Here is a 12,975-nt window from a genome sequence, read left to right as displayed (position 1 = left end):
GGTTGGCTCAGCGGTAGAGCGTCGGCCTGGCGTGCGGGGGACCGGGGTTCGATTCCCGGCCAGGGCACATAGGAGAAGCGCCCATTTGCTTCTCCACCCCCACCCCCTCCTTCCTCTCTCTCTCTTCCCCTCCCGCAGCCAAGGCTCCACTGGAGCAAAGATGGCCCGTGCGCTGGGGATGGCTCCTTGGCCTCTGCCCCAGGCACTAGAGTGGCTCTGGTCGCGGCAGAGCGACGCCCCGGAGGGGCAGAGCATCGCCCCCTGGTGGGCAGAGCGTCGCCCCTGGTGGGCGTGCCGGGTGGATCCCAGTCGGGCGCATGCGGGAGTCTGTCTGACTGTCTCTCCCTATTTCCAGCTTCAGAAAAATACAAAAAAAAAAAAAAAAGGAGTTGAGAGACTTTTCAGAGACTACAGCTGCTGCTATAAATAGCGAATGCTGTGTGCTTATATTTTCTATCGGGAAGGCCTCCTGGCTAACTACACCTAGCACCAGTGCCCAGCACATAAAAGGCATTAATGAGATATTTGTGATATTTGTTAAACAAAGGAATGAATGGAGGAGTGAATAAATGAATTGGTAGTGAACATAGTCTTACTAGTAGCCAACAAATAAAATTACCCCTGCAAGGTGCTCAGACAGCTGTCTACAGGCCTTTCAGACAATCTAATGTTTTTATTCATATAACAAATATTTATTAGACACTTAGTAAGACTTTGATGAGGGATCTAAACCAGATGCAAGGGAGGAGAAAGACACAAGGTAGAGATGACAAAGGCCAATGTCAACACAACCACCAACACTCTACCTTCGAAAACCAACCCAACAAAATACCACCATGGGAGTTTCATGCTTTTTACCACACCCTCACCCTCCACCAAGGTCAGTTTGATCTGCTCCACACTCAACCCCAAGATTTTTAATTACAGTAAAAAGGAAAATAGCTCCAAGCAGAATCAACTGTTTTATTTAAGACAGTTTTCTTTTTCCTTGAAATCTCTACTTTATGGTGAAGCAGAAGTTTATTTTTCTTTTTAAATTGCAGTTGCATTTAAGTACCAAAGTCCTAGAAAAATGATGCAAATGGTCCCACAAAGGCATTGCTTTTTAAATGTAGATTAAACATCATGCTAGTGGAGAGGATAACCATGCAGACAAAGGCCATTGTTCCAGTCTTCCAAGTACATGCCTCATCACTAGGTCTTCGCAACATTCAACGAGGGAACATTGTCACTATAAGTACCCAGTTTTACAGGAATAGTTCTTACTGGCTTTGGCCTCTTGAAAATTTCTAAAGGAGAATTTTATCACTTAATGTTAACAATCATGTATGTCTGTTATATATGCAATAATCACTATTCACACAAATAAAGAAAACCTCATATCTGTCCTTAACCAAACTCAAAGATTTTCTATGAACAAAGAGAAACCAGTTTTAAGAATTGATGGTAGAAAAAAAAAATGTCAAGAAACTACTTTTTAGAAATGTATGCTAAGAAAATAAACATTTAAGGTATATACACAAAGATGTTCATCACACCATTATTTATAAAGGTGAAAAATTGCAACAACACAAATACCGAGTAACAGTGGATTAAATATATTACTAACTATCCTAATAAAAATCTTGCAGCCATTGAAAAGGATGTGCTGTTGAATTTACTATATTTTTTGTTTTATATACATCCACACAAAGGCATGGAATGGTCCAGAAAAATATATACCAAAGTATCAGCAATGTTTGTCTTTAGGTGATTAAATGTCAGCCATTTTACAAATGGGAGGGACAAGATAACCTGGACATGTTTTCTTTGGAATAATAAAAAGGGAGATAGATGGTGAGAAGCATCAACTTGCAGTTGCTTTCACTGTAGTTATGCATTGATTGCTTTCTGAGAGAGATGTAGGAGAGAGAGTGAGAAGCATCAGCTCAGCCCTGGCCAGTTAGCTCAGTGGTAGAGCGTTGGCCTGGCGTGCACGAGTCCTGGGTTCGATTGCTGGCCAGGGCACACAAGAGAAGCGCCCATCTGCTTCTCCACCCCTCCCCCTCTCCTTCCTCTCCGCCTCTCTCTTCCCCTCCCTCAGCCAAGGCTCCACTGGAGCAAAGTTTGCCCGGGCGTTGAGGATGGCTCTGTGGCCTCTGCCTCAGGTGCTAGAATGGCTCTATTGCAACAGAGCGATGCCCCAGATGGGCAGAGCATCACCTCCTGGTGGGCATGCCGGGTGGAACCTGGTCGGGCGCACCCCGGTCAGGTGCATGCGGGAATCTGTCTGACTGCCTCCCCGTTTCCAACTTCAGAAAAATACAAAAAAAAAAAAAAAGAAGCATCAGCTCATAGTTGTTTTCACTTTAGTTGTACTTTGATCATTTATTGTACATGCCTTGACCAGATCAGAGCCAGGGTCCACTTGCTCAAGCCAGCAGCCTTGGGCTTTTCATGCCAGCCACCTTCAGGCTCATGCTGGTGAGCTTTGGGATTGTGTGGACCAGGGGCTGGGAACCTTTTTGACTGAGAGAGCCATGAACGCCACATATTTTAAAATGTAATTCCGTGAGAGCCATGTACATTATGCATTATCCAATAAAAATTTGTTGTTGTCCTGGAGAACAGCTGTGATTGGCTCCAGCCACCCTTAACTATGAACATGAGCGGTAGAAAATGAATGGATTGTAATACATGAGAATGTTTTATATTTTTAACGTTATTTTTTTTTTTAAAGATTTGTCTGCAAGCCAGATGCAGCCATCAAAAGAGGCACATCTGGCTCGCGAGCCATAGGTTCCAACCCTTCGTGTGGATGATCCCCCGACTCACGCCAGCTCATGCCAGAGACTCCACGCTGACAAGCCCATGCTCAGAGTCAGCAACCTCGGAGTTTTGAGTCGGCAACCTCAGCATTCTGGGTCAATGTTTTATTCACTTAGCCACCACCAGTCAGGCTGGAGAAAGTACAACTCTTTACAGAGGCTTTTGATTTCCCATGTTTAGTATCTACCAAATATAAATAGAAAAAATTTTTAAGAAAAAAATCTAACATGCAAATTACAATATCCTTTTTAAGGATGTTTTTTAAAATTTTTCCACTGATGAGAGAGGGAGAGAGAAGCTGCAACTCATTGTTTCACTTAGTTGTGTACTCACTGATTGCTTCTATTACATGCCCTGACCCAGGGTCCTACCTACAACCTCTGATGCATTGGGTCAACACTTTATCCATTGAGCCACCCAGCCAAGGTTAAGGACCTTTTTAAAGAAAGTTATTTGTACCAATATAGTAATATTTCTTTAATTTACTGTAAATATTCTTTTTCCAAAATAAAGATCATAAAGCTATTTTATCATAAACTTGAAAGTTAAAAATTGCTTAACTATATGAGAAAACATTAAAGATATAACACTGAGTGACTAAAAGAGGATATGCAAAACACACATAATTTAGTAATACAGATTACTAAAACAAATCTGCACAAAAGAAACAGTGTTCACCATGAATACTTCTGAGGGCTGAAATTATGAGTGGCTTTTTGTCCTTTTTACTACATTTAAAATTTTCTACAGTATCTATTACTTCCAAAATAAGACAAATAATAAACTCTATAAATTTTTAAATAAACATAGGGAACATAAAATCATGTATATTTGCTATATCAATAATTGAAACAGGCACTTTGTGTTTTTTTTTTTTAAAAAGTGCTTCCTTATTACACTCACTTGATAATCTCTGATAATGTAGTCTGTTACCTAAGCCCTGAATAATGGAGAACGTGTAGCTCTGAATTCATTTCAGCTTCTTCCTGGCACCTAATTAAAGGAATGACACAGCTCTCGTGGTCTTGGCTATTCCCCTCACACAATGCCTTAGCTGCAAGACAGTCCGACAGAAGGGGAAAATCAATAGCTTTGAAACTCAGCATAATTATCCAAAATAGACAAACTATAAACCTTGGAACACTACTCAATTCCTTACTGACTTAATTAATGACCCTAGGCTAGACTGTAAATTTTATAAAATCAGGAAACATGCTCTACTTTCATCACTGTATCCCAGCACCTAACTGGCACATAATAAGCACAGTAAATGTGGATGAATGAATGAATGAATGAATGAATAGGTGATTTATGGCTGGGCTCTGCTATCTTCCTTAGAACTCTGCTGGCCATTTTATAACATCCTTAGTATAACACTGTGGAAGAAGATGATGTGTCATAAGGTCACATTTCATTGTTATATGTTCCATTAATGAAAGTACAAGTAATAGGTACAGGATATGTCCCAGGAAGCAGCTTTGCTCATCATTATGGCTTAATAATTGGCAATTATTCAGCACCTAATCCTCTCAAGGTAAGTAATACAACCCACATCTAGGGCTCGGAAAGACCAAGTAAAATTTGCCAAGGTCACAAAGTAATAAATGACAGAGCCAGGATCAAAATCTGATTCTCCGAGGCTCAAAAGTCCGGACTCTTTCTAGGTGGGAACAAGCACCCTGTCATCTACCCCGTCAGTGTAGATGTCTATGGAGTCCACACTCATCATCTCACTTAATGCTCATCATAACCCTATCAAGTGGGTTTACATATTATACCATTTTTCAGGTGACAAAACAAAGCAGAGATGGTTAAGCAACTTGCCCAAGGCCATGCAGCTCCCAATAGAGCCAAAATGGAATGAAAACTTAAAAACTGTTCTCAATTGATAACTATCAACTATATTGAAAGGGGCTGCATTAACGATATATTGTCAGCATCACTTCCAAGATGATTGCCAACTTCGTCAAAAGACAAACTGGCCATACTCTACACTAACATACATAATTATTCAATTGATCCAATTAACTTCCTAAATTCTGCTCTCTGAAATGAAAAGTGACAGGCTCCAAAATTAAAAACGAAAACAAAAACTCCCATTTGCAAGGCAAAGGACAAAAATACAAATGTACCTGTATATTTTAAAGCTACAATCAAATCAACAAACAAAAACTGTATTCCATTCCCCTATCCTTTTCCCTGGACAAATTACCTGCATAACAACCTGGAATCCCAAGTTCATATTTAGGCTTCTTAGACTCTAGATGTTTGGTACTAAACATGGCACATGAGGAGAGACCCTCCTCGTGTATATGTGCTCCCCAATCTCATATCTAAGCTCCTTGCACGTTGTCCTTTTCCCACAAGGAGCTATTCGTTGGCCATCCCTTGACCCTAGGAGTACACATAGCAGACGGACAAGCCACCCTGAGGATGAGGGATGGGGGAGATGCCCCATACAGGCTGTGAAAGTGGGCTTGGGTCTTTTGGGCAGGAAATTCCAAGATATACAAAGACCCCATTGATGCCTTGCCCTCTTAAGAAGGAAAGAAACCACAGGAAGAGCAGTGTGAGGCCCTCCAAAACTGGAGCACAGAGCCTGGGCTCCTCCTGCCACGGTCTAAGGAGGGCACTGCTGAGAACCTTATCCAGCTTTCACATAAGCTTTCAAAAGAGAGCTGCTTATAGTAAATCTCTCAAAATGCATCCCTTCTCCCTATCCCTCCTTAACAGAGAGCTGGCCATCTATCAAAGTACAATTCATTCACTCTTCCAGTAGTCAAAGCACTGATAGTTTGTAATTTCCAAATTTATCTCTTAATTGCCTGATATTTTGAAGTTTTTTTAAATCCTGTCAACTGGCTCTGTTTTGTTCTTCTAAAGCAGTGGTACTCAGCTGGGGGCAGTTTTGCCCCCCCCACCACCACCACCAGGAGACATTTTGCTAAGTCTGGAGACATATGTGGTTGTTTTGTTTTTTGGACAGAAGCCATGGATGTGCCAAACATCCTACAATGTACAGAACATCCCTTCACAACAAAGAATTATCCCACCCCAAATGTTAGTAGTACTGAGACTAGGAAATGGTGCTCTAAAAGTTAAGAACTTTTATAACAGAGAAGATGCTATTTACCACTTTGATCTCCACATGACCAAGCAGAGTGCTGGATCTCTTCAAGTATTGTTTGACTGATTAATTGGCTATCTGGTCCCACACATCTTTAAAATGTTCATTCACACAGTAATTCAACAAAAATTAGTGTGCCGAGGACCGTGCTCAGCTCTGGTAATGCAAATATGAATGAATCAACAGAAAAGGCAGACAAACTGGTACTTCTAATACAGCATGAAAAATGCACCTATCACTAGCAGATATTAGCTATTTGTATAATTTGCTGTTCATGATGTGTCCCCTTGCTACTTTCAAGAAAGTAAGGAGTCTGTTAAGTTCACTTTTGTAGTTCCAGTATCTTCTATGGTAATAGTGGTAGACACCTACTAGTAAACAATTTGAATAAATAAAAGAAATACAATAATCTGTACAAAGTATTAAAATTTAAAAATAAAAAAAGGGAGAAGCTCCTAACACAGGCTAGGGAGGAAGAAAAGAGTGAGGGAGGTTGCTTTGAGAGGTAACATGAGTTAAGCTCTAATTACATGCCAGAAACAGTTCTAAGCATTTTCAACACATTACCTATTCTAATGCCCACAACAATCCTACAGGAAGTCATACTTTACAGAAGAGAAAATGGACAATGAGGACCAACTTGATGAAGAACACAAGGTGGAATAAGGATTTGAGCACAGCTAACTAATATGAGAAACTTTGCTCCTAACCACTACATTGCACGGTCAAAAAACAATATGGGTAAGAATTGGCTAGGTGAAGAGCGGGAAATGTGGCCTTGAAAGAAAACATTCCAGGCAGAAGAAATGACACACACAAAAAAACAACACATCCTGGCTGATTTCAGGAACTAGAACCCTAGCAATATTACTGAAGCATAAAGAGGAAAACTGATGAAAGATGGCCTTGGAGAAGTAATCATGGCCAAGTCATGAGAGATATACACAGCAAAGCTTCATTCATCCAACATTACCAGAGAAAGAGCACAAGGCTTCGAATCAAACAGTCTTCCTGGGTTAGAAAGCCAACCCTATCATTTTGTTAAAAGATCTCACTGGGCCTTTATTTCCTTATCTGTGAAACAAAGAACATACCAATAGCTACTTTATTAAGTAGCTATGGGAACAAAAGATAACAAATATAAGAACTAAGAACCAAGTCAGGCCCATTTTGTGTCCAATAAATATCAGTGATTTACTTTTGTTATTGTGGTTATTGTTAATGAAATGTTTTTCACACTTGTACATCTGCAACATAATTGAAGCTTATTTTCTCAAACATCACAACTTATTAGGCCATCTATTTTTTGAACTAATTTTAAAGTGAATTCCACAAATCCCCTAACTTAACACTTAACACATATAAAATTTACACATCCCATAGAGCTAGACCACTGCAGCTGCACCTCATCCCCTCCACCCCCAGTGCCCTCTGTGGCCACCAGGACAGCCATGGACAAACCCGAGGCTTCTGCAGCCATAGATTCAAAAATAGGGACAGAAGAAAAGCCACTTAAAGCTAGAACTGCTTACTATTTCATTCAGAATTCGGGACCAGAAACAGTAAATAGACAGCATTTTCAAAGTATTTTGGTGTGTTACCACTGTCCCCAGCTATACCAATAACAGTGATGTTCCATCTCTGCTGATTGCTGGCACACAGTCAGTGTCCTTGGATACTTGATGTTTGTTCTTTGTTTTTTTTTAAGTGAAATACTGTATTTAATGGATTACTATAGTACCTGGTGTAAAGTAAGGGATTGGCAATTTTTGTTTGTTTACTTTTTATTAAATTTATTGGAGTGACATTGGTTAATAAAATTATATAGGTTTCAAGTGCACAACTCTACAAATCATCTGTATATTGCATTGGGCATTTAACTCCCAAATTCAGATCTTCTTCCATCATCAAATATTAGACCCCCTTCACCGTGAGCTACACTTCAAGCCCATTCAGAGATTGTGACCTGGCTTCCACCTACCTTCCAGTCTACCTTTATACTATGTTCTCCATGGACCACTTACTAACTTTGCACACAGGAAGCACACCAGAGACTTCCACTCCTCCCAGCTTTGGCCTTTGCTACTGTCTTTGCCTGGAGTATCCTTCTGCCCTCACCTCCTACTACTAATCCACCTTGCCATCTTTCAAGGGTTAGTGTGTTTCTATTGTTATAACAACCATATACTAAACAGAAGTACATGGCTAGCATCATTCTAGGTGCTTTCTGTATATTATCATGTAATTTTCACTACAAACTTGTACAAAATTAATACAAACCCCATTTTATACATGGGGAAACTGAAGCTCTGAACTTGAACTGACCAATGGTCACATGTGACAGAAATACATCTAGAATTTCAACCATGTTCTGCAGCTCCCAAGTCCCAAAGTTCTTCTCTCCACTGTGTTGCTTATTTTCGGTGGCCCTATTTCCTGCTGGTTAGTTAATTGTATACATATATGCTGGCCCTGTGGGATTATAGCAAATATCTTGATTACAGGGATTAGCATGTGTTCATCTTTATAAACGTATAATGTATTCACTTATAGATAGTCCTTAGAAATAAATGAGACAATACATTTAAAGCACTTAGCATAGTGCTTTACAAGCGATAGCACTTACTAGCACTTATAAGCGATAAGTGCCAAATAATTTGCTGCTGTTGTTTTTTTTGTTGAGACCATGTCAGGTGCAAGGATGAAGCCTTGCACATGAATTCTGCACTGAAGTTTACTTTTGAGAAGCAAACAAAAAGGATAAAACCAGAAGAGCCACTTCAATTTGGCATTTCCCCACACCACCTGACTACTCAATCAGAAGCAACAAGAGTAGCATAGAAACTTTCTTAAGTTTCTACCACAGGACAATTGATTTCATTTTTCTATTGCTACAAGGATGTTAGGAAAATTTCCTATTTAATTCAAAGCTCTTGCAACTTTGTAACTTTCTTGTTGCCCTCCCCTATTAGGTCTGTTAAGGTTCCCTCTGAAAAGTCACTACTTCACAAGTTGTGAGCTGGGGGAAGAACATCACAAAAGTAAATGGAAGCACAGAGGGCCAATGAATCTGAAATTCTCATGTGCGTACACATAGTAGCGCTTTCTTTTGTCCTCATAGCCTTTAAATGTACTTTAAATCATCATATTTCTTTACTCTTTTGTTTTCCTCAGCCTCTGCCAGCAGTAGGTAAGCTTTCTCAGAGGACACAATCTGTTCATTTTACTCACTACTATTCCTCCAGTACCTAACTCATATCTGGTATATAGTAATCACTCATTAAATACTGGCCAATTGACTGCATTTGTATGTATGCATATATGAATGTGGACATATATATATATGTGTGTATACATAATATATATATTATCATATATGGTTATGAATAAATGTGACTATATCTCCACACAGAAATGCATACTGTACTTTCGTGTACATACATTTGTATTTGTGCAGAAGATATTTCAAACTGGAAAACACAGATACCTGTTTGCCAAAGTAGGGTCTCCTGAGCATAAGAAAGTCTTCTGTCTGACCTGCCTAATATTTAACATACTACTTGCATACTAACAATTCAGGTGGTTTTAAAAAATAAATTTTAATAAACATGAAAGTAAAAAGAAAATGTTTAACTTAACATTTTGCTATCATTTTAAACCCCTTTTCCCTGTTTATTAGCTTAAGTTTGAGAAATGTCAGGGAAGGTGGGCAGAATATGAACCAGTAAAGTGTCTCTACAAATTTGGCAGCTGAAACATTCCAAACTCATATGGGCTGGCAAACTGTCCTTATTTAAGTTATAACATATAATGAAAATTATAATTTATAATAATGACGAGAAACCATTGACTGAGAAGTGTGCCTGACCTTTATCAGTTTTATTTGTTTGTTTGTTTAAACCTTATACCAAACCTGCAAGATAGATGTTATTATCCCATTTATAAATAAAGAAACTAAGACTCAAAGAGATAGAGTAACTTTCCAAAGATACTCTGCTGTTTATCTAGTCATGCACAGTCTAAAAATTCAGGCTTCAATGCTGAAGCACCAACTCTTTTAAATAAGCAATGGTGCCTCTCCTATCATTTTAGAGACACTTACTGAGAGGTAAGTGTCTAGGCAGCTTTTACAGTGCAGTGTATGCATTTCAATAAGCAATTCTCTGCACATAGAGACTAGACCAAATGACAGCCAAACACACTGGCGATTACTCCAGGCTGCAGACAGCAAGAGGCAAATGTGTCTCAGAAAATACCAGCCTGTGTTTCTCAGAATATGAAGCATTTTCCAGTTGATTATGTCCTCCAAAAGAAATGTATTCTCTAACAGAGCTTCATTATCCCTCCTCCTATACAAAAAACAAAAAAAAGGACTCTTTCATTGCAAACCAATAGGAAGTTCTTAACTCATTTCCTTATATTACTTGAAATAAAAGTGCTTTCTGTTTTTTAGAGAAAAGAATTGCTGGATGCAATGCCTTTTGGGTGCTTTTGAGTCCAACAATCAATACTGTAAAGGGAAGACTAGCCCTTATATTTCTTTAAAGGGAGTGGGGTGATTTTAAACTTCATGAGAACAAGATTCTAAAGAGAGAGAAAAGGAAAGTCTTCCCTCCCAGTTTAAAGGAGAACTCAGCAACCTTCCCTGAAGGAATTGGCTATTATCACTGACCTTCTTTCCAAAAGCAGGCCTGAGATGAAGAGGGAAACCATATGTTTTTAAAAGTTTTGGGTTTTTTAAATTTATAGATGTTTCTGAACATTTGTAACAGTAAGGAAAAATGTTTAAATTGGCTCTCACCTGCCTGTACATACACTGCTGGAAAGATCCCATGCAGAGCAAAGGAAAACACTTTCCATGCAGACCACTACAATTGCAGGAAGAGCCCACTGCAGCATCAGCCCCCGGGGCTGAAGGCCAAAGGAGCACTTGGCAGTGGCAGAAGTGCCAGTGTGTCCCCCACATGCCCAGGGAAGAGGAAAGGAAGGGGAAGCAGCTCTGCCTTCCTTCCAATCCACATACAACCCCTGCTGTCAAGAACTTATTTTTAGACACTTACACTGAAATTCCCAGAAAGGAAGGGAAACTGCAATCTCTGAGTGATCCTCCGAATTCTGGTACCCAACCTGGTTGTAGTGTTGTTGTTGTTTTGTTTTTGTGTTTGTTTTCAGATTTTGAGTGCCTTCCTGAAGCAATCTCCCATCCTTCAGAAGGCTTCCCCAGGCTAAGCCAAGAGAAAGATCCGGGAACTGGAGAGCTTTTGTGATAAAAATCCTAGCAGGGACACTACAAAGGTACATGACCTTGGGGAGGAAGTATCTCTTCCTCCTGAAGTCTGAGTTTGTGGTTAGTAAGACAGTTAATATCTGTTATTTGAAAGTTGTTGAGATTTCAACATAAACATTACACAGTACCCAGCTCTTAGTAGGACATCAGGAAGTGCCCTGTGTTTGTCATGGGCACATTGCACAATGCCACCGGATGCTGTCTGAGAGTGCATATTTTCACTGCCCAAGATTTGGCCATTACTCCCTCATTAGTGATTTATGTTGCCAATCATTCACCTAACCTCTTTAAGACATCACCTACCTGCTTCTAGTTCTCTATAACTTCAAACGTCTGCACAGCCCAATAAATAAATTCTCATTGAGCTCAAGGAACAAAAGTTCGCTTGGGTTCCGCTTCCCACAAGTTATGCCTAATCGTCGAGTACAATTCAGGCTTGGGCAGAGATGCATGCAGGCTTTTTACATGGACAAAGCAGGTGTCTGCACATCTCTTGGGGTAAGAGGTGGGAAGAGCTCCCGGCTAAAGTCTCCAGGTTGGGAATGGGAAGGAAAGAGAGAAGAAGGACAAGAAAGACTGTATAAAAAGGATGCCTCTGCAAGGTGGTCCTCGCTGGTGACCCTGTCCTTGGAGCACTGGGAGAAAAGGACACGAGCGGGGAGGTGCAGCGAGGGCAGGAGTACCTGAAAAGTCTGGCCGCCGTCTGGTTCCGTCTCCACGCGGTGCCCTGCTGCAGCACCCCCTGCACGATCTCCTTCTCGTCGGGCAGCCGGTACACAGGGAAGATGTAGAGCCAACAGAGGACCACGACGCAGAGGGCACTGGCTCCCATCGGCAGCCGGGTCCGCGGGAACTTCCAAGCCAGTACAGCCATGGCCCCCCTGGGCGCGTGTCGTCGGGCCCGCCCGCAGGGGCTCATCGCAGCCCCAGGGTCCCGGAGGGCGGAGAGCGGAGCCTCAGCACGCTCTGCGAACTGGCAGTGGGGGGTGCCCCCTCCGCCGGCCCCCCATGCACACACACCGTTCGCTTTCTTGCTTGCACTCGCTCAAACGCTTCTTTGGCCCCCAGAACTCCAAAGGTCAGAGCAAGGATTTTTGTTAAAATGCAACTTTTTCAAGGATTTCTTTCTAAGGGAAGTGGCCAGGGGGACAAGTCACAAGCTGTGGCCATGGTCGCTTCCCCCGAAGAAGGCGCTGGGGTCTCCGCGAGCGCGGCGGCGGAGAGTCGCTCCGGCTGGCTCTGCAGCATCACTGTCGCCCTCGGCGTGGATCTGAAGAGCCCGTCGGTTCCGTCCCAGACATTTGGCCCGTGGCGTCCCCTTCTGAGAGATGCTCCTGTGCCCTTCGCCGCCTCTTCCCGCCTCCCGCGCTGCCGCGCCGCCAGGCACCCCCAGACGCGCGCTCTGCGCGGCGCCAAGTCCTTGGAAATTTCCACGGCGACCCAGGACCGCTATCCTGCCCCGGGCTTCCCCGCCTCGTCCGCCAGGATCCTTGCTCCCCACCCCTCCCGGAGAAGAAAAGAACTCGCTCTCATCAGTTAATTCAGCGGCGCGCCGCAGCCTTCCGCTGCGTCCCGGACTTCGCAGACAAACGCCCGAGGATTGGTGGAAATGAAGGTCCCCTCCCTCCCCCACTCGCAAAATTGCCTTCTTCGACCCGTTCAGATACGCGAAGCCCGCCTGGAGCGCGCGCCCCTCTCTTCCGCCCTTGCTCTCTGGTGATTGAGGCAAATATTAAAAAATAACACCCCCCAA

At 42.0% G+C, this 12,975-nt stretch overlaps 1 protein-coding gene across 1 annotated transcript in view; it reads right to left on the bottom strand.

Moving 5' to 3' along the window:
- ST8SIA1 (ST8 alpha-N-acetyl-neuraminide alpha-2,8-sialyltransferase 1) overlaps nucleotides 1-12,141 on the bottom strand; it is a 188,737-nt gene extending 176,596 nt beyond the window's left edge. Inside the window, exon 1 of the mRNA XM_066354596.1 lies at nucleotides 11,906-12,141. Within this exon, the coding sequence (XP_066210693.1) occupies nucleotides 11,906-12,141 (236 nt within the window). The remainder of the gene's footprint in view (nucleotides 1-11,905) is intronic.
- Nucleotides 12,142-12,975: the final 834 nt, after the last annotated feature.

The sequence above is a fragment of the Saccopteryx leptura genome, chromosome 1 (assembly GCF_036850995.1).
Source record: "Saccopteryx leptura isolate mSacLep1 chromosome 1, mSacLep1_pri_phased_curated, whole genome shotgun sequence".
In the NCBI taxonomy this organism is placed as follows: domain Eukaryota; kingdom Metazoa; phylum Chordata; class Mammalia; order Chiroptera; family Emballonuridae; genus Saccopteryx; species Saccopteryx leptura.
Note: the sequence above shows the minus strand (reverse complement) of the source record. Positions and strands in the feature narration are given on the sequence as shown.